Genomic DNA, 27662 nt, shown 5'->3' on the forward strand with positions numbered 1-27662 from the left:
AAATGTGAAAAAAAAAGCAAAATAGAAACAGTGAACGGACGAAGTGCAAGAAGTGCAATACATAGCAGCCCCACCCAACAATGGCGTCATGGGAAAGTGATCATGGTGTGGGACTCCCCCCGCAGGCAAGCCATGTTCAGAACTCCCACCTAACATTCCTTTTTTCCCACAGCATTATCAACTGTCCGTCCGGTCACTGAAATGTTTGTTCTCTTTCTGTAGTCTTGGCGGTTGTCATATTATATTGTGGTTATAGAATATGAGTCATGTGGTAAGAATTCGTTACCGTCGCAAGTAAATGTGATGTATAGTGGGAGCAGACAAGATACCACATAGGCGTCTCACAGAAATGAAAACAACAAATAAACGAATGTGAACTGTATTACAACAAAGGAATTCAAGATTCAAGACTTCCAAAAGAGAACACAACTTCAAAAACGTTAAAAACGTATGTTTTGATAGAGCACAGAGAAACGGTGTGATTGTGAAACTGTTGCTTTCATTTGTTGCAGCTTATGTGACAAGTTCTTATGTTTTCATCATTTCCTTGGGAGAGATTACATCGACATTCATGAGTACACCTATATCGGTCAAGGAGGCATATATCACTCACTTACCAGTCGTACAAAGTAGTTACGTCCATAAGAGATTCCTGTCATATGACACGCGTAGTGTCACTAATACCATGTATGACACAACAGATATATTTCGCGGTGGAAGGTTCGGTTGACTTGCGCCTTGTCATCAAACGTTTGCGGTTCTCGTTCGAAAGTCACTTCCTTTCGGCTGCTAATAGAGTAGTTGTGCAGTATCGACTGTCATTATAGGTCCCTACCTCACACCTCGCTGTTGCGAACTGACGTTACACCACGACGCAGATGCAAATTTGAATGAAGCGAACAGCGAAGAAAAGGAAACAAAAATTGGCATGAGGTAGTTCTGAACACGGCTCGCTTAACCACGACGCCACTTCTGTTCTGGGATTCTCTATATTGCGCTTTTTGTTCTTGGAGCGTTCACAGTTTATATTTTGATTTTTTTTTTCACAGTCCAATAGTACATCTTCTTACTATTTTCATTTTCCTGCTTGATCTGTGCTCAGTTTTTGACGGGCTGTCCACTAGGCCCTATTACCACTAAATCTAAGGGGGGAGGGGCGGTGCGGTAGGGAGTTTCCATTGTGATAAAAACTGTAATAAAAAACAGAAAACTGGCTACTTCAGAAACCGGTTATTATGAGCGGTTTTAACAGTCAGGGTTCAAATGGAGACGAAACCCGGTTGTTTCAGAGGTAACCGCCATCCCTATCCCCAGATGGCCAAACATTTAGAGAAAATAGCATTTCTGTCGCGGGTCTGGCGAGGCGTGAGCCACTTACGTCAGCGTAGTTTCGAGGCAACTTACGGCGCAGCGGAAAGAACACAAAACAGTAATCCGAGGGTGGTGTGGCCGAGTCCCTACGCGGAAACGTGTTACAATGCAAATTAAGTGAAATAATGCTCCATACATGGCGTTTTTTATTAATTTTTCTTAAAAGGCAAAGGCAAAGCAAAATTAGAGACTGCAAATAAATTTCTAGGAAGGTATTGTAAGGCATACACGGAAACTTCAGTTACAAAATTAGATACATTTGTTATTTTACAGTTGATGATTTACAAGTGCTGGGGCGATATTCATCGTAAAAACAGGAGAAGCATCTTGCCCTCGCAGGAAACGCTGCATTTTTACAATTACATGGTTGTTTTAAAGATTCAATGAAAAAACTAGATTTACATTGATATAAGGTTCTCTCTGATGCCACAGACCACTCGTAACGCATCTTTCCGCCAAATACTGCCGACGATAGGTGGTCACGCACAGTGGAATGTATTTTGAAGCAGACGTCCTGGTATGTGACCTCTTTCTCTCCCTCTCTAAGCGATAAGAACAGTTTTACTTGGCGATTTAAACAGACATCACTGGGTTGCACTAGCGGAGAGCATTGGGGGAGGGGTCACTCTAATACTTCACAGTGATAATCGTTCATCCTGTAAATTCTCGTCGTATAATTGTGATTTATTTGTCCTCTCCACAAGACAATGTACAGCAGAACAATAAATTTGTTCTGCTGTACATAGTGCTTTATCACATCAGCCAATTTTTTTTAAGTCTTGTAAGTTCCCAGATTTGGATGAAGTAATGACGACTTTTCTATATTTTGCCATGTACTCATCCACCGCGCTCTGAATCGTCGAGCCAAAATTTTTCGTTGCTTTTCCTTCTCCTTTTCATGAAAATGTTAATAAATACAATACACCTCGCGTTATTTCCGTTTATTTGCAGTGTAGGTGACGCAAAACTAAAAATAGAAAAGAATTAAACATAGTGACTCGGTCCCATGACCCACAGATTCCGCTGCCTGACAACTTCAGTCACATAAGTGGCTCGTGCCTCGCCTGACACCTGCCAAAAGTTCCATCTCTGCTAAACGCTTGGCCGTTTGGAGCTTTCGTTTCTGTCACTTTCATATCTGACTAAGTTCTGCGTGTACCCAAATGTGGAGGAAAGTGGTGATGACAAGTAGGCACGGTCCCCGTGTCAGTCATCAACATATGTGTTTCTGGTTTTTGTGGGAAAGCGAGCAATTTAATGAACGATTGTGTGCTAGGTGGACAGAAATGTCATAATAGACTGTGGGGACATCAGCTAGCTGGAGGTGCTGTTTGATAACAATGAGGCGTACTTGGTGACGTCTTATAGAAGACAATAAATACTATTTGTCTCAGTTGAAATTTGTGGTGTTTTTGCGTATGACCTATTCGCTTTTAATTGTAGTCTGTTATGTAGTTTTGTTTACGGAGGGGATACTATAAATCGGTTGATGACTATATAGCGATTGTTTGTAGTACTCGTTTCCCAACCTAGTGATTGGATCTGACAGTCTTTTGAAAATATCTAGATTGCACGGGGTATGGATTAGTGATGTAAAAGTGACTTTTGGTATAATTGGTTTTGCGACTCAGTTACAGGAATTACTTCTGAGTTTATCTTCAATTAATGGAAGAAGGTAATGAAACTGGTAGAGTATGAATCTTAAAAGCACCTTCACTTGACCGCATTGTTGAGCAAATGTTACTTTTGTTATACTCTCGTTCTTCTTCACGACGTAAGAACGTTTTTGTGACTGCTTAGCATTTCCTGAGTATTCTTCCCAATAAAATACAGTCTTTTTCCTCCTTCCTAACTTTCATGTACTTTCGGACTGCGAAAATTAACAGTTTTTTTTTTTTTTTTTTTTTTTTTTTTTTAGATCGAGCACGGCGCTGCACGTTTGGCCTTCACTGTCTCCGCTACTATTGCCACGCCACATTGCCCCACGCCTAGCGAAATGTTCCTTGGACTGCGCTAGAACACGCTTTGCGCCACTAAAGCACGCAATACTGCTCTCATCTAGCAGAAACTGCAGTCCCCACCGAAATCCAATAAACTGCAAGAATAAATTCAAACACTTCCGAAACTTCTTCTCGATTTCACCCCCCAGAAAAAAATGTAAAGGGGAAAGCTTGTTGCTTACTACATTTCGAATATTTGTTTGGTACACTGACGGAAAAAAATCCCAGTACCAAAAAATAATTAGTGTAGGGTACTGAAATTTCTAGAATACGTCTGTGTAGGTAACATATGAAAGTGATTAACATTGCAAGATCACATATTAATGTAAGCGCGAGACAAACCACTGTAAATGTAAAATGCTAGTAAGCTAATAACCATTGTAACAGCCAGAATGTCGAAGGCAAGCATGCAAACGTGCATGCATCGTGTTGTACAGGTGTTGGACGTTAGTTTTTGGGGCGGAGTTCCATGCCTGTTGGACATGGTTGGTCAGTACAGGAACTGTTAAAGCTGTTTATGGATGAAGCTGGAGTTGTCGCCCAATGACGTTTCTTACGTGCTCAATTTGGGACAGATCTGGTGCTCGAGTAAGCCATGGCAACACGTCGACACTCTGTAGAGCATGTTGAGATACAACAGCGGTATGTGAGCGAGCTTTATTCTGTTGTAAAACACTCCGTGGAATCCAGAATGAGATTTTCACTCTGCAGCGGAGTGTGCGCTGATATGAAACTTCCTGGCAGATTAAAACTGTGTGCCGGGCCGAGACTCGAACTCGGGACCTTTGCCTTTCGCGGGCAAGTACTCTACAAACTGAGCTACCCAAGCACGACTCACGGCCCGTCCTCACAGCTTTACTTCTGGCAGTACCTCGTCTCCTACTTTCCAAACTTTACAGAAGCTCTCCTGCGAACCTTGCAGAAATAGCACTCCTGAAAGAAAGGATATTGTGGAGACATGGCTTAGCCACAGCCTGGGGGATGTTTCCAGAATGAGATTTTCACTCTGATGCGGACTGTGCGCTGATATAAAACTTCCTGGCAGATTAAAACTGTGTGCCGGGCCGAGACTCGAACTCGGGACCTTTGCGTTTCGCGGGCAAGTGCTCTACCAACTGAGCTACCCAAGCATGACTCACGACCCGTCGTCACAGCTTTACTTCTGCCAGTACCTCGTCTCCTACCTTCCAAACTTTAAAGAAGCTCTCCTGCGAACCTTGCAGAACTAGCACTCCTGAAAGAAAGGATATTGCGGAGACATGGCTTAGCCACAGCCTGGTGGTTGTTTCCAGGAAGTTTCATATCAGCGCACACTCCGCTGCAGAGTGAAAATCTCATTCTCAGGCTGTGGCTAAGCCATGTCTCCGCAATATCCTTTCTTTCAGGAGTGTTAGTTCTGCAAGGTTCGCAGGTATCGTCCTTGAAGTAATCGATTGGTAACTTCGTTGTGTCACTGTGGTGCCAACTGCTGCTGAAATTGCTACTGCCGATGCAGTACGGTGCACCAGAGCACCACGCCGAATACGATGGTCTTTCCTGTCGGTAGCGCCATGTGGCTGTCCGGAGCGCGGTTTTCTTGCGACCATATACACCTGTGGCCAATCAGGTACGTTGGCTACATTCCTACCACGTCGTTCAGCAGTACTGCAGAAGGAACATCCAGCTTCTCGTACCCCTACTACATGATATCGTTCAAACTCAGTGAGTTCTTGACGATGGTGTCTTTCTCGTCTTAAAGGCATACTTGAGTAACATCAACTCACCTCGTCCAGTCTGGAAGGTAACTAACGCTCAAGGCCGCTACAGCGTTTATTTAAAGCAAACCTGATTTGCATCCTCATAGCTGCGCTACGAGCGCCACTCTTCCGCGATTGGCGCGACATTTGAGTAGACAATATTTTTCAGTTGTACAAACATGCGTACCAACTTTCGTTTACGCCGCACAATTCTTTCCTGGTGTAGTGATTTCTTGCGTCAGTGCGTAAGTTCCGCGTCATAAATGAGAATTTATTTATTTTTTATATATATTTTTTTAATGTGTGTGAAATCTTATGGGACTTAACTGCTAAGGTCATCAGTCCCTAAGATTACACATTACTTAACCTAAATACTTAACCTAAATTATCCTAAGGACAAACACACACACCCATGCCCGAGGGAGGACTCGAACCTCCGCCGGGACCAGCCGCACAGTCCATGACTGCAGCGCGAGACCTCTCGGCTAATCCCGCACGGATTTTAATTTATTACTTTGCTATTACTGTCTCTGTCACTCAGAAACTTTGCAGGCATTATGGAAATATACTGCTGAAGACAGTCATTAAATTATGTTGTTTTACGACTCAGAGATTAGCAACTATGATGTGATAAATATTGAGTAGAGTGAAAAGTCAACTTTTTTTTAAGACTTCAAATATTTCTCTATTTCAATTGCATAAAATCTTCATTGAGTTAAGAAAAAAAGATGACAGAAGGTAGTTCTCGTATCACTCTATCAGTATAGCTGCCAAATTATAAAAAGCAGCGCTTTCATTTTGTACGTTCTGACGCCCTGCGCGAAAGAAAACGTCACGTGCAGCGTCCTGCGGTTCGTCTCGGACGACGGAAGGCGCAAGTGTATTCCACAGCACTTTGGGGTAAGTTCCCGCACCTAGGAAAACGTAGCTTAAGGAACGTTTGACGTGATTCTTCAATTTCTCCAGGCGTATTTTATGACGAAATAAAACTCGGGTGAACAGCCTGGTATGAGTGTGCATAGGACACAATATTTCGGCAATCGACCACGTTGCCATCATCAGGTGCGCTGATGTACTGACCGGCGGTGGGCCGGCGCCATGTATATATAGGACAATCCCCCTCCCGCTCCACCCTCAGGCGCTTCCTATGAGTCGGTGCGGTCCGAGCCCCGCGCGGGGTCCAGGTACAGCTTCCGTTCTCCCGCCGTCTGAGTCCTAGGTCTTCTCGTTCAGGAGGGTCTGCCGTGCTCAAAACTCTTGTACACAGAGCTCACACCATCTCCGACAGGGACAGTCTCCAACAAGAATTGGACCATCTGAAGACCGTGTTTCGGAGGAACGGTTACAAGGAAGGGCAAATTCTGAAGGCTCTACATCCCACACCTGTAGCACCGGCGGGAACTAAGGATGAACCTCAGGAGGAGGCGGCCATGGTTATTATTCCGTTTTGTGGGGCCTTATCCGGAAAAATTGGACACGTTTTACGTAAACACCAAGTGAAAACCATCTTCCGTCCTCCAAGCAAAACCAAGAGCCTTCTTGGTAGTGTAAAGGACAACCTTGGTCTACGTAAATCCAGGGTTTACCAGATACCTTGCCAATGCGGTAGTGTATACATAGGGCAGAACATTCGTACCATTGAGGACCGATGCCGAGAACATCAACGGCACACTAGATTGCAACCGCCCAGTAAGTCGGCAATCGCTGATCATTGCCTGTCGGGACTCCACAGCATGGATTGTGACCAAACCAAAGTTCTGACACAGACTTCTAAATACTGGGACTGTGTCATCAAAGAAGCCATAGAGATCAAAGTAAGGGAGCCACAACTAAATCGTGACAGCGGTTACATCCTTAGCAACGCGCGGGCACCCGCGATCACCCGGATTAAGAAAAAAAAGGATATTTCCCAGAGTGTACCGACTTCGGGGGACGAGGGAAGAATAAGAATAACGAGAGCGGTGCCGGCAGACCCTCCTGAACGAGAAGACCTAGGACGCAGCGCCCAGACGGCGGGAGAACGGACGCTGTACCTGGACCGAGCGCGGGGAGCGGACCACACCGACCCATAGGAAGCGCCTGAGGGAGGAGCGGGAAGGGGATTGTGCTATATATACATGGCGCCGGTCCACCGCCGGTCAGTACATCAGCGCACCTGATGATGGAAACGTGGTCGATTGCCGAAATATTGTGTCCTATGCACACTCACACCAGGCTGTTCAGCCGAGATTTATTTCTTCAACGTGTCAGGTGTTCACCTGTTGAAACATCGGCAGATGTCGAGGACTTTACCAGATGGTATTCCTGTAAGTTATTTGTACATGCCGTCTGCTCCGCGGCTTACCTGGTAAGGGCTGTAGGCGGGCTGGAGGCTGTCGCAGCCGTCGCGCAGGTCTCCCAGTATGGTGACGAAGAGACGGTAGAGGCCCGGCGGCAGGCCCGTGGCGTTTCCGCGGACCGCCACGGGACCGAACGGCGGCGCCGCCTGCTCCAGCCGCAGCTCGCCCACCGCCTCCGTGTTGGACCCGCTCAGCGAAGCGCGCGCCGTTACCACGGGGCCGTCCTGCCGCACACCAGCAGCAGCTAGTTTAGTCCACCTACCGCGCACCAGCCACACTGGATCGAGACTTTGACTAAAGCAGAGCAACTGAAATCTCTATATGTACACTGAAGCACCAAAGAAACTGGTACAGGCATGGGTATTCAAATACAGAGATATGCAAACAGGTACAAGACGGCGCTGCGGTCGGCAAAGCCTATATAAGACAACGTAGTGCTACGGTCGGTGCACGAGCCGTTGGACACAGAGAGGTAACGATGAAGTGAGGATTAATCCATACTATCATTTCACGAGTGTACCGTGAATATCAGGAATTGAGTAGACATCATTACGGCCGGAGAAAGATCCTGCAAGACCGGGACCAACGACTACTAAAGAGAATCGTTCAACGTGACAGAAGTACAGCCCTTCCGCAAACTGCTGCAGACGACAATGCTGGGCCATCAACAAGTGTCAACGTTTGAACGAAACATCGACGATATGAGCTTTCGGAGCCGAAGGCCCACTCGTGTACACAAAACTTTACACCTCGCCTGGACCCTCAACACCGACATTGCACTGTTGATGACTGGAGACATGTTGCCTGATCGGACGCGTCTCGTTTCAAATTGTATCGTGCGGATGGACGTGTACGGGTATGGAGACAACATCATGAATCCATGAACCCTTCATGTCAGAAGGGGACTGTTGAAGGTGATGGAGGCTCTGTAATGGTGTGGGGCGTGTGCAGTTGGGGTGATGTGGGACCCCTCATTCGTCTAGATACGACTCTGACAGGTGACACGTACGTAAGCATCCTGTCTAATTTCCATCCATTCATGTCCACTGTGCATTCCGACGCACTTCAGACAGCCCACATGTCCAGAATTGCTACAGAGTGGCTCGAGGAACACTCTTCTGAGCTTGAACACTTCCGCTGGGCACCAAACTCCCCAGACATGAACATCATTGAACGTATATGGGATGCATTGCAACTAGCCGGTCCGGAGAGACCACCACGCCTTCGTACTTTTACAGATTTATGGACAACCTTGCAGGATTCATGGTGTCAATTCCCTCCAGGACTACTTCAGACATCAGTCGAGTCCATTTCGCGTCGTGTTGCGGCACTTCTGCATGCTCGTGTACCAGTTTCTTTGGCTCTTCAGTGTATATAAAAGGCAAGGTTTGGACTGACTGACTGCCTCATCATCGCCCAAACCCAAACCGCCAAGGATAGAAACTGGAAGTTTACAGAGAGTGTGGTCCTTATAATGCAGGCATGATTTAAGAAGGGGTTTTCCGAAATTCCTGTCCTAAGGGGATGAAATAGGGAATGAAAGGCTTATTGAAAGTATGTCGGTATTAAGGCAATTTTGATTCTAGAACTACGAAATAATACCATGTGCTTGGTTCCTCACACAGAAAACATAAAAAGTGCGTTTCAGCGTTTTTGGAAATGCAACCATAAGTGGGTGAGGTTTCCGAAAATAAGTAATTACTAAAGAACTACTAAAGGATTTTTACTACATCTATTACAACTGGGATTGACTTCTCGGTTAGCAACTAAAAAAAAAAATCGTGTTTCAGTGTTTCTGGGAATTTTAAGAAAATATTTCGTTACATTAAACAGATTTGAAAGCTAATTTTGTGAAAATTAGTATTCCACTTCTCGATTGGATATAAAAACATTTATTAGGGGATGAAAGTCGCTATGGAAATATCTCCACAAGAATGCAAAAGGAACGGTAACAAAACCTTTGGGCTACAGTACCAGAATCGCTCCTTGATCAGAAGTAAATTCGGAAAAAATCTATGATTGTATGGCCTCAGTTGGCGTGAAAAGCATATAAAGTGTTTGTGAACAACATAAAAATTCGATTAAATAACAAATCATCTATGCAGGCCATAGAGTCTACGCGAGCGAAGCAGAGGGCGCTAAGCTAATCACTTAACAAAGGCAAGGCTTCCGGTCCTGGTTGTAGACCAGCCAGGTCCCTCTCAGAACATGCTGATACAATAGCCCCATACTTGCAATTATATGCAACCGCTCCCCCGTAGAAAAATCCGTTCCTAAAGAAACAATTCACACCAATACTCAAGAAAGGAAATGGGAGTAATCCGCTGAATTATAGATTCACATCGCTATGAATTTTGGAACATATGCTGTCTGTGAACATAATGAATTACCTCGAAGAAAACGATTTGCCGGCCGGAGTGGCCGAGCGGTTCTAGGCGCTACAGTGTGGAACCGCGCGCCAGCTACGGTCGCACGTTCCAATCCTGCCTCGGGCATGGATGTGTGTGATGTCCTTAGGTTAGTTAGGTTTAAGTAGTTCTAAGTTCTAGGGGACTGATGACCTCAGAAGTTACGTCCCATAATGCTCAGAGCCATTTGAAGCATTTGAAAACGATTTATAGACAAATAGTCAACACGGATTCAGAAAATATCGTTCTTGTGAAACACAACCAGATCTTTATTCTCACGAAGCAATAAGTGCTATCGACAGGGGATTGAAACTGATTTTATGTTTTTGCAGAAGATTTCCAGTAGGTTTTTGACACCGTTCCTCACAAGCGACTTCAAATTGCATGCCTATCGACTATCGTCTCAGTTGTGCAACTAGATTCGTGCTTTCCTGTCAGAAAGGTCACACTTCGTAGTATCTGACGGAAAGTCTTCGAGTAAAGCAGAATTAATATCTGGCGTTATAGCCCTCTGCTGCTCCTGATCTGCAAAAACGATTTAGGAGACAATCTAAGTAGCACTCTTAGATAGTTTGCAAATGATGCTGTCTTTTACCAACTTAAAAAATCATCAATTATCAAAACAATTTGCAAACCTCTAAATAACGGGAAATGTGAAACCATCCACATTAGTACTAAAACGAATCCGGTGAATTTCCATTACACGATAAATCACACGAATCTAAAGGCTGAAGATTCAGCTAAATACTTAGGGACTAAAACTACGAATAACTTAAATTGGAACCATCACATACGAAATCTTGTGACGAAAGCACACCAAAGACTACGGTTTATTGGCAGAACAATGAGAAAATCCAACAGGTCTACTAAAGAGACAGCCTATACTACACTTCTACGTCCTCTTCTGGAGTTTTGTTCTGCGGTATGAGATCCGTAACAGATTGGATCGACGGAGGGCATCGAAAAAGTTCAAAGAAGAACAGCTCGTTTTGTACCATCGCGAAACAGAGGAGACAGCGTTGTGGATATTACGTGAATTGGAGAGGTAATCATCCAAACCAAGGTGTTTGTCATTGCGGCAGGATCTTCTCAATGTAATTTCGATCACCAACCTTCTCCTCAGAGAGTGATTATACACTACTGGACATTAAACTTGTTACACCAAGAAGAAATGCGGATGATAAACGGGTATTCATTGGACTAATATGTTATACTAGAACTGACATGTGATTACATTTTCACGCAATTTGGGTGCATAGATCCTGAGAAATCAGTACCCAGAACAACCACCTCTGGCCCTAATAACGGCCTTGATACACCTGGGCATTGACTCAAACAGAGCTTGGATGGCGTGTACAGGATACAGCTGCCCATGCAGCTTCAACAAGATACCACAGTTCATCAAGAGTAGTGACTGGCGTATTTTGACGAGCCAGTTGCTCGGCCAACATTGACCAGACGTTTTGAATTGGTGATAGATCTGGAGAATGTGCTGGTCAGGGCAGTAGTCGAACATTTTCTGTGTCCAGAAAGGCCCGTACAGGATCTGCAACATGCGGTCGTGCATTATCCTGCTGAAATATAGGGTTTCGCAGGGATCGAATCAAGGGTAGAGCCACGAGTCATAGCACATCTGAAATGTAACGTTCACTGCTCAAAGTGCCGTCAATGCGAACAAGAGGTGACCGAGACGTGTAACCAATGGCACCCCACACCATCACGCCGGGTGATACGCCAGTATGGCGATGACGAATACACGCTTCCAATGTGCGTTCACCGCCATGTTGCCAAACACGGATGAGACCATCATGATACTGTAAACAGAACCTGGATTCAACCGAAAAAACTGACGTTTTGCTATTCGTGCACCCAGGTTCGTCGTTGAGTACACCATCGCAGGCGTTCCTGTCTGTGATGCAGCGTCAAGGGTAACCGCAGCCATGGTCTCCGAGCTGATAATCCATGTTGCTGCAAACGTCGTCGAACTCTTCGTGCAGATGGTTGTTGTCTTGCAAACGTCCCCATCTGCTGACTCAGGGATCGAGACGTGGCTCCACGATCCGTTACAGCTATGCGGATAAGATGCCTGTCATCTCGACTGCTAGTGATACGAGGCCGTTGGTATCCAGCACGGCGTTCCGTATTACCCTCCTGAACCCACAGATTCCATATTCTGCTAACAGTCATTGGATCTCGACCAACACGAGCAGCAATGTCGCGATACGACAAACTGCAATCGCGATAGGCTACTACAATCCGACCTTTATCATAGTCGGAAACGGGATGGTACGCATTTCTCCTCCTTACACGAGGCATCACAACAACGCTTCACCAGGCAACGCCGGTCAACTGCTGTTTATGTATGAGTAATCGGTTGGAAACATTCCTCATGTCAGCACGTTGTAGGTGTCGCCACCGGCTCAACCTTGTGTAAATGCTCTGAAAAGCTAATCATTTGCATATCAGAGCATTTTCTTCCTGTTGGATAAATTTCGCGTCTGTAGTACGTCATCTTCGTGGTGTAGCAATTTTAATGGCCAGTAGTGTTCATAGCGTTTTTTGGAGTACAGATAATCCGGGATTCGGAAACAACAGGGTACGACACAGCGAGGACCCTACCTTGTGCAGTCTGCACGATTATTAACAGAGTACAGGAAGCGCAACGTTAGCTAGGAATTCTTAAGTATGGTAGGAGCAAGACTCGGGCTGCCGTCCGCCTGACTGCTGCTGTTCGAGTCCTGTGTTAATCTGCAATGCTTGGAGCGTAAAGTTCAGGCTGAAGGTGCTTCTGTGATGTTATGGGGACTACTTCGCAGCAGTTAGGCTACTTCTTCAGGTTCTCGTCAAGTTGGCCCAGAATGTTCAATCCAATATCCCCAGTGACCACGTGTTGTCATTTCATCTACATCTTAAGTTCAGTAGCACACTGTAAACACTGTCGTCCTCTCAGATGACAGCAACGATCTTCAAATGGCTGTACGCATACGTTCCCTATCTGACGAACAGTAGAGCACACATCGACTGCCCCACTAAATCACTCGACATTGTGTGTATAGAAAAGGTCTCAAACTATCTGGAAGTGTAACATCGGAGTCAACATCCCTCACTTTAGTAGATCGGGGAGGTGAAATCATCAAGAGTGAGTACAGCTGGCTATGACATACCAGAAGAAACTTGTGGAATCTTTTCTCCATTATCAAGGCTAGAGGCAGTGCCACGTGGTATTACTGTATTACCTCCTAGAACTGACAAACCTTTTGTCCTGTGTGCTGACAAGAATTTTCTCGCCGTTCAAGCCGCGTCATTTTGGAAAATGGGAGCACGCGCCTAATAAGGTACCGATTTTGCTCATCTTTCGTACGATTGCAGTACATACTTAAATTAACAATGTTGTTCTATTACGATGTCTTGCTTCTTAGGCTTTGCCACCTATAATATTTCTGGCTTAGTCAGCCATCATATTAGGTTCAAATGGCTCTGAGCACTATGGGACTTAACATCTGAGGTCATCAGTCCCCTAGAACTTACAACTACTTAAACCTAACTAACCTAAGAACATCACACACATCCATGCCCGAGGCCGGATTCGAACCTCCGACCGTAGCGGTCTCGCAGTTCCAGACTGTAGCGCCTAGAACCGCTCGGCCACCCAGGCCGGCCATCATATTAGGCTCCAAGAAGCTGTTCCGAGAGTAGTGGAGATGCAAGAAGTATATAGATGACGAAATGTGGTGTGACGTACCTGTGACAGATGTTAGATTCGGTACCATTCCCGTGAGAAAGACCGCCTGCATAATGCTACTGCTCTGTGATTGGCTGCTGTGTTCGGAGCAAGGGCACCAAAACGTTAGAGTATAGTTATTATTATTAGTTAAACTACACATTGAAATGACTTCACTTTTTAATATAAATATCTCTCAACAGCTGACTATCAACCAGTATTTTAGAATTTAAATAAAAAACAGAAGACTGACGAAATTGCAGACGAAGCACTTCGGAAGCGTTCGGGTCACGCCTTTTCTGGTATGGCGCGCGAAGTGTTTCGGGCTGTTCGTCACTCTGGATGAGGCAGTCGAGAAGAACAGACATGTTGTCTGTTGTAGTATGTGTTTCCAATTTTTATTTAAGTTCCTGTTCGTCACTCTGGATTAGGCAGTCGAGATGTACAGTCATGTTGTCTGTGGCAGGATGTGTTTGCCAGTATTCAGTATTAAAAGATTCACTCCGGTAGTCATGCGGCACAGGCACGTGCAACAAATAGTGTAAAGATACATTTCCGTAAACATTATGTTTGATCATGTACTTTGCTGTATCAGAAAGTGTTGTGTTAAGATGATGTACTCTTCTCGTGTGGCTATATTAAAATACGCTAGTGGCATCCCAAAGAAGTGATACATTATTTCAGAACAGAACCTCGCTAAAAGTCAGTTTCAGCCTCAAGATACAGAACCTATGACCTGCGTGCTTCAACTTGAAGACAGCAGGTTAGTGAACTATAACAGAACCTTCGTATTCCACACAGTGTAGTGGAAACAACTAGGCGCCTCACGTGTACTGCATGCACAGAACAAATGTGCTCAGTGACACGTCATCTGCAGTAATGCAGAGGAGGTAGAGGAGGATGATCGTTATTAACACCAACAGTCAATTCATTCTTCCTTTCTTGCCGTACACCTTAAACCGATATCCCAATGTCTCTTCACATCGGTGATTATTTGGCAACGGTTTTCAGCAAATTCTTCCATTACGCATCTCGAAGCCAGCGATTATTAACGGCACGTCCGAGTACGCGTCAATAGGCGCTAACGCAAATAGAATAACAGAGAATTTAATCACTAGCTATAATACTACCTGTCGTGAGTGACGTCATAGAGCAAATGCAGTGCTGCTTCTGTCATTAACTGTAGAATATTCCGGTGCATTGGTGTATTCAATCAGTCTTCATTTAGGACCATCAATAAGCATCGCGATCGCTTGAATCGCTGGATATGACTTGTGTGACCATGCGGCCAGTAAACCTGTCGCACAGTGATATATTCTGCCGTGGCGCTGTGCGAACACTGATTTATGTGACGTAGGTAAAACGTCCTCCATACAGGTATTAAGCTCATAAATCCACAGTTGCTTCTGACTCGCGCGCGCACACACACATACACACATACGTATCCACACGCGCTGTTGTCGTCCTTCCATTACGTGTCACAACTGCGAAACAAAAAATCAGATTAAAGTATGTTACGAGCTTCACACCTGTCACTACTTGCGTTCAAAATATTGTCTATAGAAATTCGTTTTTCCTCGCTGGAAAAAGGTTACTGAAACTATAAATTCCCTTTCACGATATGTGCACTCCACATCGCAACACTTTATGATCCTGCAAAAGAAAAGTGACAGAATCTTTTGATACGCTCGCAAACCTGAAGCCGTGTGCCATAAAATGTAGGGTGTTTCGAAATCTATAGTAACGAAGTAAAATGTTTCAAACGTTCTACTGTACTGTACGGTTTTCTTTCCGCAGTTGAGAAGCCGTGAACAAAGAGGCAGCACATTAATTGATTTAATAAAATTAGTTAGTTAAAAAATTGACTGTTAATTTGCATAATGTTTCATTCCAGTGTAGTTCAGTAGTATCGCACCGTAACTCTTTCGAAGTAGTAAATCTGTATTTGGTTGTTATACTTAATTATTGCATGTGCCACAGTCGTTCTAAGGAGCTATGGAGGTTTAATGTGCTTACGAAAAATCGTTACCCGAGAATAGAAATATCGACAGATATCGATTTTAGAGAACTTTGTCACCGAATAATCCGTTTAAGCTATCTTAAAGAAGGAAAAAACTGAATATGGAGTTTGAATAGTTATTGTGTTTATTTATTTATTGAAGCCAGAAGTATCACATTTGACGTTTAAGATTCCCATAAAATAACTTCAGTACTCTCCTAACATACCCAATACACACAACTTGCAATCAAAGTTTCTAAATGTAATAAATATGTTATATCGGATACATGAAACGTAGTAAAAAGTGTATGCCTAAAAATGTATAAAGGGCAGAAAAACGACAGCGCTGCCACTATATTTTTAATGATCAAGATCGCAATACGGCAATGGTCAGTACATTCTGTCATTTTTGTTCCAAAATTGGGTGGCTTCCTAAGAAGGAAGTGATTTTATCTTCTCGACAGCTCTGCGAGATCAATAAAGCCGTAAAATCCAGTTTTTGTCATAGACGTTTCAGCATTTCCTGTCTCAGTCTTCATTGTATCCAGATTGGAGATATTCTGATGCTGCCATTCATTGGACGAGATGGCTACGTCGCATTATCCAGTCTTCACTCTCCAAGGGCAATCCTGTGAGGTTCGGATTCTGAGTGTTGCCAAGAATTTATATGTGCACAAAAAAGCTCCTCATTTGGAGCCCATTAATTTTCTTTCTCTACTGCTATATGTGCGCACTTCCGCAGAAAAAGGTATGCGTGATTGGTAGTGGTCCAGTCTGATGCAGCTCCAGGTAAGCTCGTGCAGAACATGTTTTAATTTAAGTTTAAAACTTCGATGCTTGTCTATGATGAGTTTTCCCGTATAATTTCTCTGACGTAGACTCGATTACATTTTCGGGCCTTTTTTGCTACTCGTTCGAAGTTCGAATTGTTCGATAAATAGGTGTAGTAATAGACGATACTGGATGCGCCTTTCAGCTTCTCTTTCACTTGCGTACACCACTGAAAACGAAAGCAACTGAGACTAGAGATAAATTTCACATCAAAACTGGGGACCAATTACTAGATTAAGTTAAGGAATTGTGTTGAAAAAGGAAAAGAAAACACATGATGGACGATAGAAGAAGAAAGGAATCAGGAAGCTAAAAACAAACCTGGAGAGTGTTGCTGGCTGAAGAAGTATAGTTGTTTCTGACGTAGAGCTTATTTGAGGGACATATTTCTGAGGTGTACGTCTCAACCATGGACTGTGAGAAAGCCAAAAAAGAATAGATTAGAAGAGTTTGATATACACTGAGATAACAAAATTCATGGGATAGCGATTTGACCATATACATATGGCGGTAGTATCGCGTACATAAGGCATAAAAGGGTAAGACACTGGTGGAGCCGACATTTGTACCCAGGTGACTCATGTGAAAATGTTTCCGACGTGATTATGGCCGCACGACGGGAATTAAAACTCTGAACGCGTAATTGTAGTTGGAGTAACACGCATTTGACATTTCATTTCGGAAATCGTTAGGAAATTCAATATTCCAAGATCCACAGCGTCAAAAGTGTGCCGAGAATACCAAATATCAGGCATTACCTCTCACCACGGGCAACGTAGTGATCGATGGCCTTCACTTAACGACCGAGAGTAGCGGCGTCTGCTTAGAGTTGGCAGTGCTAACAGACAAGCAACATTGAGTGAAATAACCATAGAAATCAATGTGGGACGTACGACGAACGTATCCCTTAGGACAGTGCTGCAAAATGTGACGTTAATGGGCTATGGCAGCAGACGACCGACGCGATCGCTTTCGCTAACATCACGACATCGCCTGCAATGGCTATCCTTGGCTCATGACCATCTCGGTTGGACCCTTAAAGACTGGAAAACCGTGGCCTGGTCAGACGAGTCCCGGTTACAGTTGCTAAGAGCTGATGGTAGCGTTCGATTGTGGCACAGACTCCACAATGCTATGGACCCAGATTGTCAGAAAGGCAGTATCAAAGCAGGTGGTGGCTCCAAAAGGGTGTGGGCTGTGTTTACATGGAAGGGATTGAGTCTCTGGTCCAACTGAACCTATCATTGACTGGAAATGGTTACCGTATTTTTCGGCAGTTGAAGCATAAAAAATGCACCCAAAAAAGGTTCAAATGGTTCTGAGCACTATGGGACTTAACATCTGTGGTCATCGGTCCCCTAGAAATTAGAACTACTTAAACCTAACTAACCTAAGGACATTACACACATCCATGCCCGAGGCAGGATTCGAACCTGCGACCTTAGCAGTCGCGCGGTTCCGGACTGAGCGCCTAGAGCCGGCCGAAGTGGCCGTGCGGTTAAAGGCTCTGCAGTCTGGAACCGCAAGACCGCTACGGTCGCAGGTTCGAATCCTGCCTCTGGCATGGATGTTTATGATGTCCTTAGGTTAGTTAGGTTTAACTAGTTCTAAGTTCTAGGGGACTAATGACCTCAGCAGTTGAGTCCCATAGTGCTCAGAGCCATTTGAACCATTTTTTGAGCGCCTAGAACCGCTCGGCCACCGCGGCCGGCTCTCGTCTTATAGAACAGATATAAAACGTAGATGGAAATTTATATAAATTAAAATCATTATAAAACAAAATAAACTAGTCACTAATGCAATTAAAACGCTACAAAAGCCTCACAATCATCATCTAAGGAAAGCAGCTGCTCAGTACATCCTCACTTTCGTTATTGAGCTCCTTATATGCGTCCCGTTATGCACCGTGTCAATCGATTTCCGCTTCGTCATCGGTATCCCGTAAAAAATCGTCCTCAGTGCCATCCACAGCATTTGAAATCCTACACATCTTGAATGATTTGATCACTGTTTCCCGTTTACTTTTCTCACGATTTGATCACGAAATCACACAAAACATCAAGTGATGCAGCCTTTCTTATAGGACTTCTCGCCACTCGTCATCCAATTGTTCCATTGTTCACGCATGTGGTCTTTGGACGGTTTATTCAGAGAGACGTCTAAAGGTTGTACCATCGAAGTCAAACCACCCGGTATTCAACAGTCCTGATGCTGATGGTGTTGGGACAGCAACCAGCCACAAATTTACTTGCTTCCTTTATTCAAAGGGTACCGTTACCGGTTTCTAATCGTTGTGATTCATCTTCAGACTGTTTACATGCTTTCCTTATGACATGTGGTCATATTGCTTCGTGTTACGTGATTTTTGGTATTCTCACTTACGTGACTGCGAAACGTCTCCCATCCGAACAAATTTGGTTAATTTCGTAGAGCACGTGGTCGCCTGTGCCACACATTTTCCATCCCCAATTTTACACCGTTCTTATCCATCCAGTCCTTTTCGTTAAAATATACGAAAATGCCTGGTGGAAATTTTTGTTTTAGAAATGGTTTTCCGTTTGAACATGGCCACTGGTTTTAACTTTGTTCCACCTGCCATGCATGTTAACACTACTCTAAACCTGGTATTTTCATGGTCTCTACTTCGGAATCGAACCGTTTTATGCCTTTTGTTTCCACAGTCCTATTGCTTAACATGTCGAACATTCATCGGTGTTTCATCAACATTTCCAATATGAGATAGTTCAAAGTTGTATTTTCGCCTCATACAAATAACAAACTTATGAAAACTCGTAACTTTATGGTCAGTATCTTTCGGTAATTTCTGCGCAGTTTTTGTTTTCTGCCGTATTACCAGATTTTTTTCTGTTCAAGATATGATTGCACCAACTTACGGTTTCTTTAAATTTTTGCCGTGATCTAGATTTGCTCGTACCGACTTCAGTGCATAAGCCCTAATCATATTCCTGTAACAACATAACAATTCTGCCTCTGTTCTTGTACCTATTTTGCAACGCTATTTTCTAAATCTGCCCAGCAAGCTGTCCCCTTTCTCGTAGAACACTTTTTAATTTGACATTTTTTTAAATATCACCTTCATCATTATTTCGCTAATCTCTTGCCATCATCTGTGGTGCATCGTAAGCCGTTGCTGCAGCACTGTTGTTCGATTCTTTAGCCTGTTTCATGACCTTTAACTTGAATCTTGCTTCGTATTTCCTTCTTTTTGTTGGTTCCATCATTAGGCATACACTTTAAAGATTTTACGCCGATTACACTTACAGTAGAAACTGAACACACAACACAACCTACAACAATACTTGTTAGACTTGTTAGCTGTACATACGAGTTCGTTGTTCGGCACGTGTTTCTATAGGCAAAACCGTAGCAATCCTGAAGGAGACTTTTACTTTATGACGTGTGCAACAGTACGAATTGTTTAATAGTCCAGAGCGGGCATGTCCGCAAGACTGAATAGTCAATGCGATGCTTTTATAAATATTATTGGTCATAACCCGAATCAGTGCGCATATTATTATTCAAATGATCACTGTTCTAAACTAAATTTACAGGTCGTTGATAGTTTGGGGATCGTCTTATAGGACGGGCGTATGGCAAAACTATATGTCTTTGACGAAAATTTTTGTCTCATCTTATCCTAAGGTCGTCTTATCCGCCTACATATACGGTATATTCAGTAACATGAAGTCCATGAATGGCTGCAAATGGTCTCCAAGTAACAGAACAACGATGTCATGTCTACATCTACATCTACATCTACATTTATACTCCGCAAGCCACCCAACGGTGTGTGGCGGAGGGCACTTTACGTGCCACTGTCATTACCTCCCTTTCCTGTTCCAGTCGCGTATGGTTCGCGGGAAGAACGACTGTCTGAAAGCCTCCGTGCGCGCTCTAATCTCTCTAATTTTACATTCGTGATCTCCTCGGGAGGTATAAGTAGGGGGAAGCAATATATTCGATACCTCATCCAGAAACCCACCCTCTCGAAACCTGGCGAGCAAGCTACACCGCGATGCAGAGCGCCTCTCTTGCAGAGTCTGCCACTTGAGTTTATTAAACATCTCCGTAACGCTATCACGGTTACCAAATAACCCTGTGACGAAACGCGCCGCTCTTCTTTGGATCTTCTCTATCTCCTCCGTCAACCCGACCTGGTACGGATCCCACACTGATGAGCAATACTCAAGTATAGGTCGAACGAGTGTTTTGTAAGCCACCTCCTTTGTTGATGGACTACATTTTCTAAGCACTCTCCCAATGAATCTCAACCTGGTACCCGCCTTACCAACAATTAATTGTCACCGGACCACAATTATTTATGACTGATTTGAAGAACATACTGGGCAGTTCGAGTGAATGATTTGTCCGACGTTGCTGCAATACGCCGGAGAAAACGAAGCCAGAGACGATATTAGGAGGTATCCCATGACTTTTGTTACCTCCGTGTATGATGTTACAGTAAGATGCTGAAAATTAAGTGGCTGATAACAAAAAAAATGAAGAGATTGTCTAAAGAATTGGTGAGGAATGTAATATGTGGAAAACACTGAAGGAAAGGAGCGTGAGAGTAGGACAGTTTTAAGACATTAAGGAATAACTTCTATGGCACTAGAGGGAGCCGCAGAGTGCTAAATCTGCAATAGAAGAGACAGACTGGAACATATAAAAAAAAGTTGAGCATCTGATGTGTACACGCTACGCTGAGATGAAGTGGTCACCGCAGAGGAAATCGTGCAGGGCAGCATGGAACTAGTTAGAAGACTGTTGGCAGAAAAACTAACTTGTACAAGTAATACATTATATGTCTCAGGGGCGTAATATCATCTTCAGGACGGTCAAGTTCTTTGCCTTTTGCGTATTCTTCTACAGCATATGGATTGAAAAAACGTCTTTTTCGAATCAGATTTATAAGAATATTATTTTACTTTATAAATCTATCAAGTAGCGGTTAACGTCATACGATGTCACATATTGTCAAATGAAGCACTATAGCTGCAGTGATCTTCCAATTTGGAGCGACAGGAACGATAATCTGCAGAATTCAGATTTAACTCTCGATTTCGAACTCACTCGTGTTTTTCACGGTTCTGTAAATACACTTGTTCCGTAGATGTCATATTTTTCGCGGTGCAATGACTGCGGCGTATGAGAATGTACTGTGCTCGTCATTTGATCTGCGGCGTCTTCATGAACCTGTAGGAACATTTCTCTCAGATAAAAGTGGGCAAGTGTGGCGTTTATAAGCGTCCCTTCTTCCCAGGCATTGTGCAGTGCTTCGTATAGACTAAGAAAGCTCGCACAGAGATGGATAAGAGTTGAAAACACAAGGACTGACGTTAATGCTATGTCTCTTTAGTACTGCAGTTCCCCATAGAATCGGCAGCGCTTGTTTTATCTGTGCTCGACACACGGCATCCATATGTATGGAGTTATATCTTAAAATAGAAGCACAGAATTGCTTTTCCATGTAAAATGTAACTGCGTATATTTACACACGCGACGTACTCGGTGATTACACACATCCTCATGTCGGTAAATTTCGTGCTACAAGAGAACAACGGTCAGCTGCACAGTGCTAGTCTAGTTGTGGAATATCAGGAACGGTAAACTATCCAACGCATGGAGGGATCAGAGCCATTTTCCAATTTGCTTCCTGGTAAGGGCGCTGCTGCTCGGAGAAAAGTACTCCGGGCAAGGTGGAGCGGTGGTGGGCACCGAACTCGCATTCGAGAAGATGGGAATTTAAATCCCCCCTTCAGCCATTCAGATTTAGCTGAGCCGTGGTCTGGCTCATGCTATGCGTTGGATTAAACCTTGGTTGCTATTCTGTGTTTAATCTCCCGCAGTTATCGCGATTATGCTGTTATCCTCTTTTTCCGCAGGTGGCAGCAGCGGTGTGTATCGATATTCACACATTGGACTATCTTTGGCCTTGCGCTTATGGTTTCCGGCTGGGCTGTGTGCGGGCATTGGTCGATTGGCGTGGAGCAGCGAGGAAATCTCCGCGGCGCGTAGTTTGGCCGGGCCCGTTGGCGGTCTCTATGTGGTGTCCGAGTGTGTGGTGCTGTTCCCATTGCTACGAGGTTCGTGGCTCACCGATCCTGGACATGAAAGTTGAGATTTGACTTAATCTACCAGCAAGTCACGACTGTTCACATTGTGTCGTTTGGAGTTCGTTGTCGGCTGTCGAGATATTCCGGCGAGCAACAACGTGTGTTTTCAAGTTGGCAAATTTTAGCCACCCTCCGGTGGAGTTTAACTGTACTTCGTTGTTTGAATTGAAGTGCAGCAGTGGAATCTTCTGCCCTGTGGCCGTTAACGTTCCGGTTACCTGCCCTTGCCGTTGACGTAAATTCAGGCAGTGTATTTTCCTCATTGCGTTGTCGCTGTCCAGCACGGTGTGTAGTTTGACAGCTGAATGTATAATTGGTTGTGGGCACCAATACCTTCTACGTTGTTTCATTGAACTTCCTGTTATACACTGGTCGGGTGATGCGCAGGTTATCTTGTCAGTGTGTCCGTTGACTGTCGGCTGGGTTGTCGCCAGATCGACAATGGTTGGGCTGACCGCCTGTCTCACCTAAGCGAGTGTCAATGTTTCAATTCCAGGGCGACCGTCGGAACTTCTGAGTGTCATTGGGTGTACTGCCTTTTCTTGTTTGTTCTTGTTGTTTGTACTTGAATGGCTTCCAGCCGAATTTTAGATTAAGATTGTTTTGCCCTTAAGGCGTCAGATGGTTTGGGCCTTCAGCCTAATTTCGGACTGTTTTACGTAAAGCCTTTGGCATGTTTAAAATTTATGTTATTGAGTGTCGAGTGTTGGGCCTTCAGCCGATTTTGAATTTAAGTTGTTTGCTCTTAAAGTGTCAGATACTTTGAGCCTTCAGCCTAATTAAGGAACTGGTTTTAAGATAAGGCTTTGCCTTTTAGATTTCTGAGTTTTGTTGAGCCTTAAGTTATTGGCTTTCAGCCGTTTTAAATTAAAGAGGTCTTGCCCTTACGGCATGAGATTGTACGGCGCATTCAGCCGCCAATTGTTCCAAATCTAAAGCTGTGGTTTTTTAAATTTTTCTTGACTTTTGTAATGTTTGCTCAAATAAAAGGTTGTATGTTCGAGTGTAACTAACAGTCGCTCATTTTGGCCCCTTTCCACAACTTAAACTACCTGTCGTGTCCTGCGGGTTTAGCAGGGTGTCTCATTACTTTTCCACAATTCATTTAGCACAAATGCCACTAGGTTTCTTTCCTTGTGCTCTGTCTTTATGTGACCCAGTACTTCATCTTTGCCGGCCGAAGTGGCCGTGCGGTTCTAGGCGCTACAATCTGGAACCGAGCAACCGCTTTGGTCGCAGGTTCGAATCCTGCCTCGGGCATGGATGTGTGTGATGTCCTTAGGTTAGTTAGGTTTAATTAGTTCTAAGTTCTAGGCGACTGATGACCTCAGAAGTTAAGTCGCATAGTGCTCAGAGCCATTTGAACCAACTTCATCTTTCTTTGTTTTCCAACTCATAATGCTATCAGAGTAGGACTGTAAGAAGCAGTTCATTCACTTCTCATGTAGCTTAAACACATCATCATTAATAGCATCATACTGTGTTGCTTTTTTATGCATTGCCGTAATCACACTCCGTAGTGAGACTGCTTGTATTATGCTAAAATTTCACATTGGTTGTTTTACCTCTTATAGGTGTTCCGAATTCGAACGTAAATATTTTGTTTGTAAATCCGTTTTCGGAAAGTGTTCATATTGATTTGTGTTCTACATCTTGACTGCCTTTCGCCACATTCGGTAGATTCTTTGTTGAATTATTATTATTTTTGCGTTATTCCTACATACCACAGTGTTAATGGCAGACAATCTTTAAGCCGATCATGACTGATGATATGTTTCCAGATTTCCAGCCGGCTTGACAACTGCGCAATATTTTACGTGTAATACTTCACACTTTGGCTCCAGTCCAGGCAGCGATCACACGTAACACATCCCGAGAAGAGGACTAGAACTGACACCGAAGTACTGTGAGTGGAAATGGAGCCGTTGGTTCGGCTGGAATCCGGAAAACACACCATCAGTCACGTGCAAATATTCTAAGATCCGTCCTACTTGAAGGTAGTTCACGACCTTCTTCTCGGTTCACGTGCAAATCCTGAAAGACACTCTATACGAAATCATACAGAAAACGAGGGAGAGACAATAAATAGTTTACATGAAGTCCGTAAAATAGTATCGCGTAGTTTCCTAAAGGTATCTATTTTTGGAGTTTCAGATAGTAATTATTATTCTTTAGCTAGTAGTAATGATGCAGCATCTACATCTACAGCTGTACTCTGCAAACCACCGTGAGGTGCATGGCAGAGGGTACGTCCCATTGCACAAGTTATAAGGGTTTCTTCCTCTTCTATTCAAGTATAGAGCGCGGGAAGAATGATTGTTTGAATGCCTCTGTGCAGGCAGTAATTATTCTAAACTTATACTCACCATACCTATGTGAGGTATACGTAGGGAATTGTAGTATATCCCTAGAGCAATCATTTAAAACCGGTTCTAGAAACTTTGTCAACAAACTTCATCGGGATAGTTTACGTCTACCTTCAAGAGTTTGACAGTTCATATACTTATATAGTTCTGGCAATACTGTCCATGACCTTCTTCTTCTGTGCGGATGCACACATATTACCCGAACTCTTACGGGACTTAGTAAGGATGTCTTCCACGAGTAATGAGTGTGTTGGGTAGGGACACTACGAATGTAGTATGTGGACATATAAGGTGAGAATGTGGGTCTCGCGGGAGACGTGCGCGAGATAGTCCCTGCAGTCGCGCTATCCACTGTGCCCTCGGTGGCTCAGATGGGAGCCGGCACGGTAGCTCAGCGTGTTCGGTCAGAGAGCTGGTTGGCCTCTGTAATAAAAAACTGAGTGAAAGGAGCAACAACGAACTTGAAAGGATGTCATGTGACGCTCGCAACGACCAAACACAACGTTCAACTACGAATAAAATGAAAAAAAGATGGATAGAGCGTCTGCCATGTAAGCAGGAGATCCCGGGTGCGAGTCCCGGCCAGGGCACATATTTTCAGGTATTAATACATAATTCTAATTTCTGACAGTTCAGTTCCTTCAGTATCTAGTATCTCTGTGACCATTCGTGCTGCCCTTCTCTGTATACGTTCAATACCCCCTGTCAGTTCTATCTGGTACGGTTCCGACACACTTGAGCAATATTCTAGAGCCGGTCGCACGAGTGATTTGTAAGCAATCTCTTTTGTAGAATGACTGCGTTGCCCCACTGTTCTATCAATAAACTGAAGCCTACCACCTACTTTACCCACAACTGAACCTATTTGATCGTTCCATTACGTCTCCGTACAAAGTGTTACATCCAGCTGTTTGTATGAATTGGGCGATTTCAGCAGTGACTCATTGATTTTATAGGATGCTACATTTTTTCGTTTTCTGAAGTGAAAAATTTTGTATTTCTCAATATTTAGAGCAAGCTGCTAATCTCTGTACCACCTGTCCGCAGCTCGTGGTCCGCTAGTTCTCGCTTCCCGCGCCCGGGTTCCCGAGTTCGATTCCCGGCGGGATCAGGGATTTTCTCTGCCTCGTGATGACTGGGTGTTGTGTAATGTTCTTAGGTTAGTTAGGTTTAAGTAGTTCTAAGTTCTAGGGGACTGATGACCATAGATGTTAAGTCCCATAGTGCTCAGAGCCATTTGAACCATTTTTCTGCACCACCTCATAATCTTATCAAGATCTGACTGAATATTTATGCAGCTGCTCTCAGATAGTACTTCATTATAGACAACTGCATTATCTGAAAAAAGCATGATTTTACTGTTAATATAGTCTGCAAGGTCATTAATATACAACATGAACAGCAAGGGTCCCAACACACTTCACTGGGGCATAACGAAAGTTACTTCCGCATCTAACGATGACTATCCATCCAAGATAACAGGCTGCTTCCTTCCTACTGAAAAGTCCTCAATCGAGTCCCAAATTTCACTTGATACCCCATATGATCGTACTTTTGACAATAAGCTTAGGTGCAGTTCTGACAAGGGGAAGGCCTCAGAGACGGCCAACCGATTCGACTCAGATTTGGCAGGTCGCTTGCGTACAACCTAAAACGAAGGAATCTAAAATATTTTGGGTCAACGCCCCCACGTTTTTGAGAAAATCACTCCTAAAGGTTATGACGAGCGATCGAGTCAAAATTAGCGGGATCGATAGATAATTGTAAATAGAGCATTTTTCATCATGGGGTATGGGGTCCGAAAACGCATACTTTTCCAGAAATCGAGGTAAGAAACTTTAACAACTGCCGCGTCTGTACCCACATGGTTAACGCCTGTCGTCTACAGCGCCGATAGCTGCCGAAACGGTAGCAACCCTCTGTAACAAAAAAACTGAGTGAACGGATCAACAAAGAACCTGAATGGGTGTCATCTGACGTCCGCCACGAACAAATTCAACGAACAATATAGAACAAAATGAGATAAAAAAAAATAGCGCAACGGCCAAGGTAACTGGCTGGGAATCGGAAAACCCGGGTTCGAATCTCGAAGAAACCTAGGGGTTGTTATTTTTTTCGTTTGTATTTTTCCCTATCTCAATTGATAGGGATAGGATGGTTAACAAGGTAAGTAAATTAATAAGGAATGATAATAATAAGGTAGGCTAACTAATTTCCCAAACGCAGTGAGTTAGTAAAGTATTAAACTTTTAAGGCTTGTCATATGAAAACAACTCCGAGTAAAAGTGCTGCGACTTCCTCACGAGGGATCACAGATAGCCAGCCGTCCGACGCTTGTTTACAGCGAGGCACGGGATAGAATGGACGCGGTGAGAGTTATGTTGTCCCGGTTGCCTCTTCGTCATATCATAGGGAAAGAACAGTGTAGCTGTCGAAAGATTGCATTCATTAGATGCTCTTGGTGCCGCGAGTATATTTGTTTGGAATTTTTATGTGACAAGTACCATCCATCTAGTTGTTCGAAGAAAAGTGAGGACACGTAACAGTGACTGGAAGAGCCATTGTAAAGTGACCTGGAGTAACATTTTAGTTGTTTACTATCCCAAGAGGTTTGAGAAATTTATTTGCCTACCTTATTTTTGAGAAATTTATTTGCCTACCTTATTATCATTCCTTGTTGATTTACTTACCTTATTAACCCTCCTATCCCTATCAATTGAGATATGGAAAAATACAAACCAAAAGAATAACATC

At 43.9% G+C, this 27662-nt stretch overlaps 1 protein-coding gene across 1 annotated transcript in view; it reads right to left on the reverse strand.

Moving 5' to 3' along the window:
• LOC126235663 (uncharacterized) overlaps window positions 1–27662 on the reverse strand; it is a 156312-nt gene that overhangs the window by 52615 nt on the left and 76035 nt on the right. The window contains exon 3 of the mRNA XM_049944388.1: window positions 7452–7670. Within this exon, the coding sequence (XP_049800345.1) occupies window positions 7452–7670 (219 nt within the window). The remainder of the gene's footprint in view (window positions 1–7451; window positions 7671–27662) is intronic.

Source organism: Schistocerca nitens, chromosome 1, assembly GCF_023898315.1.
Source record: "Schistocerca nitens isolate TAMUIC-IGC-003100 chromosome 1, iqSchNite1.1, whole genome shotgun sequence".
NCBI classification, from domain to species: domain Eukaryota; kingdom Metazoa; phylum Arthropoda; class Insecta; order Orthoptera; family Acrididae; genus Schistocerca; species Schistocerca nitens.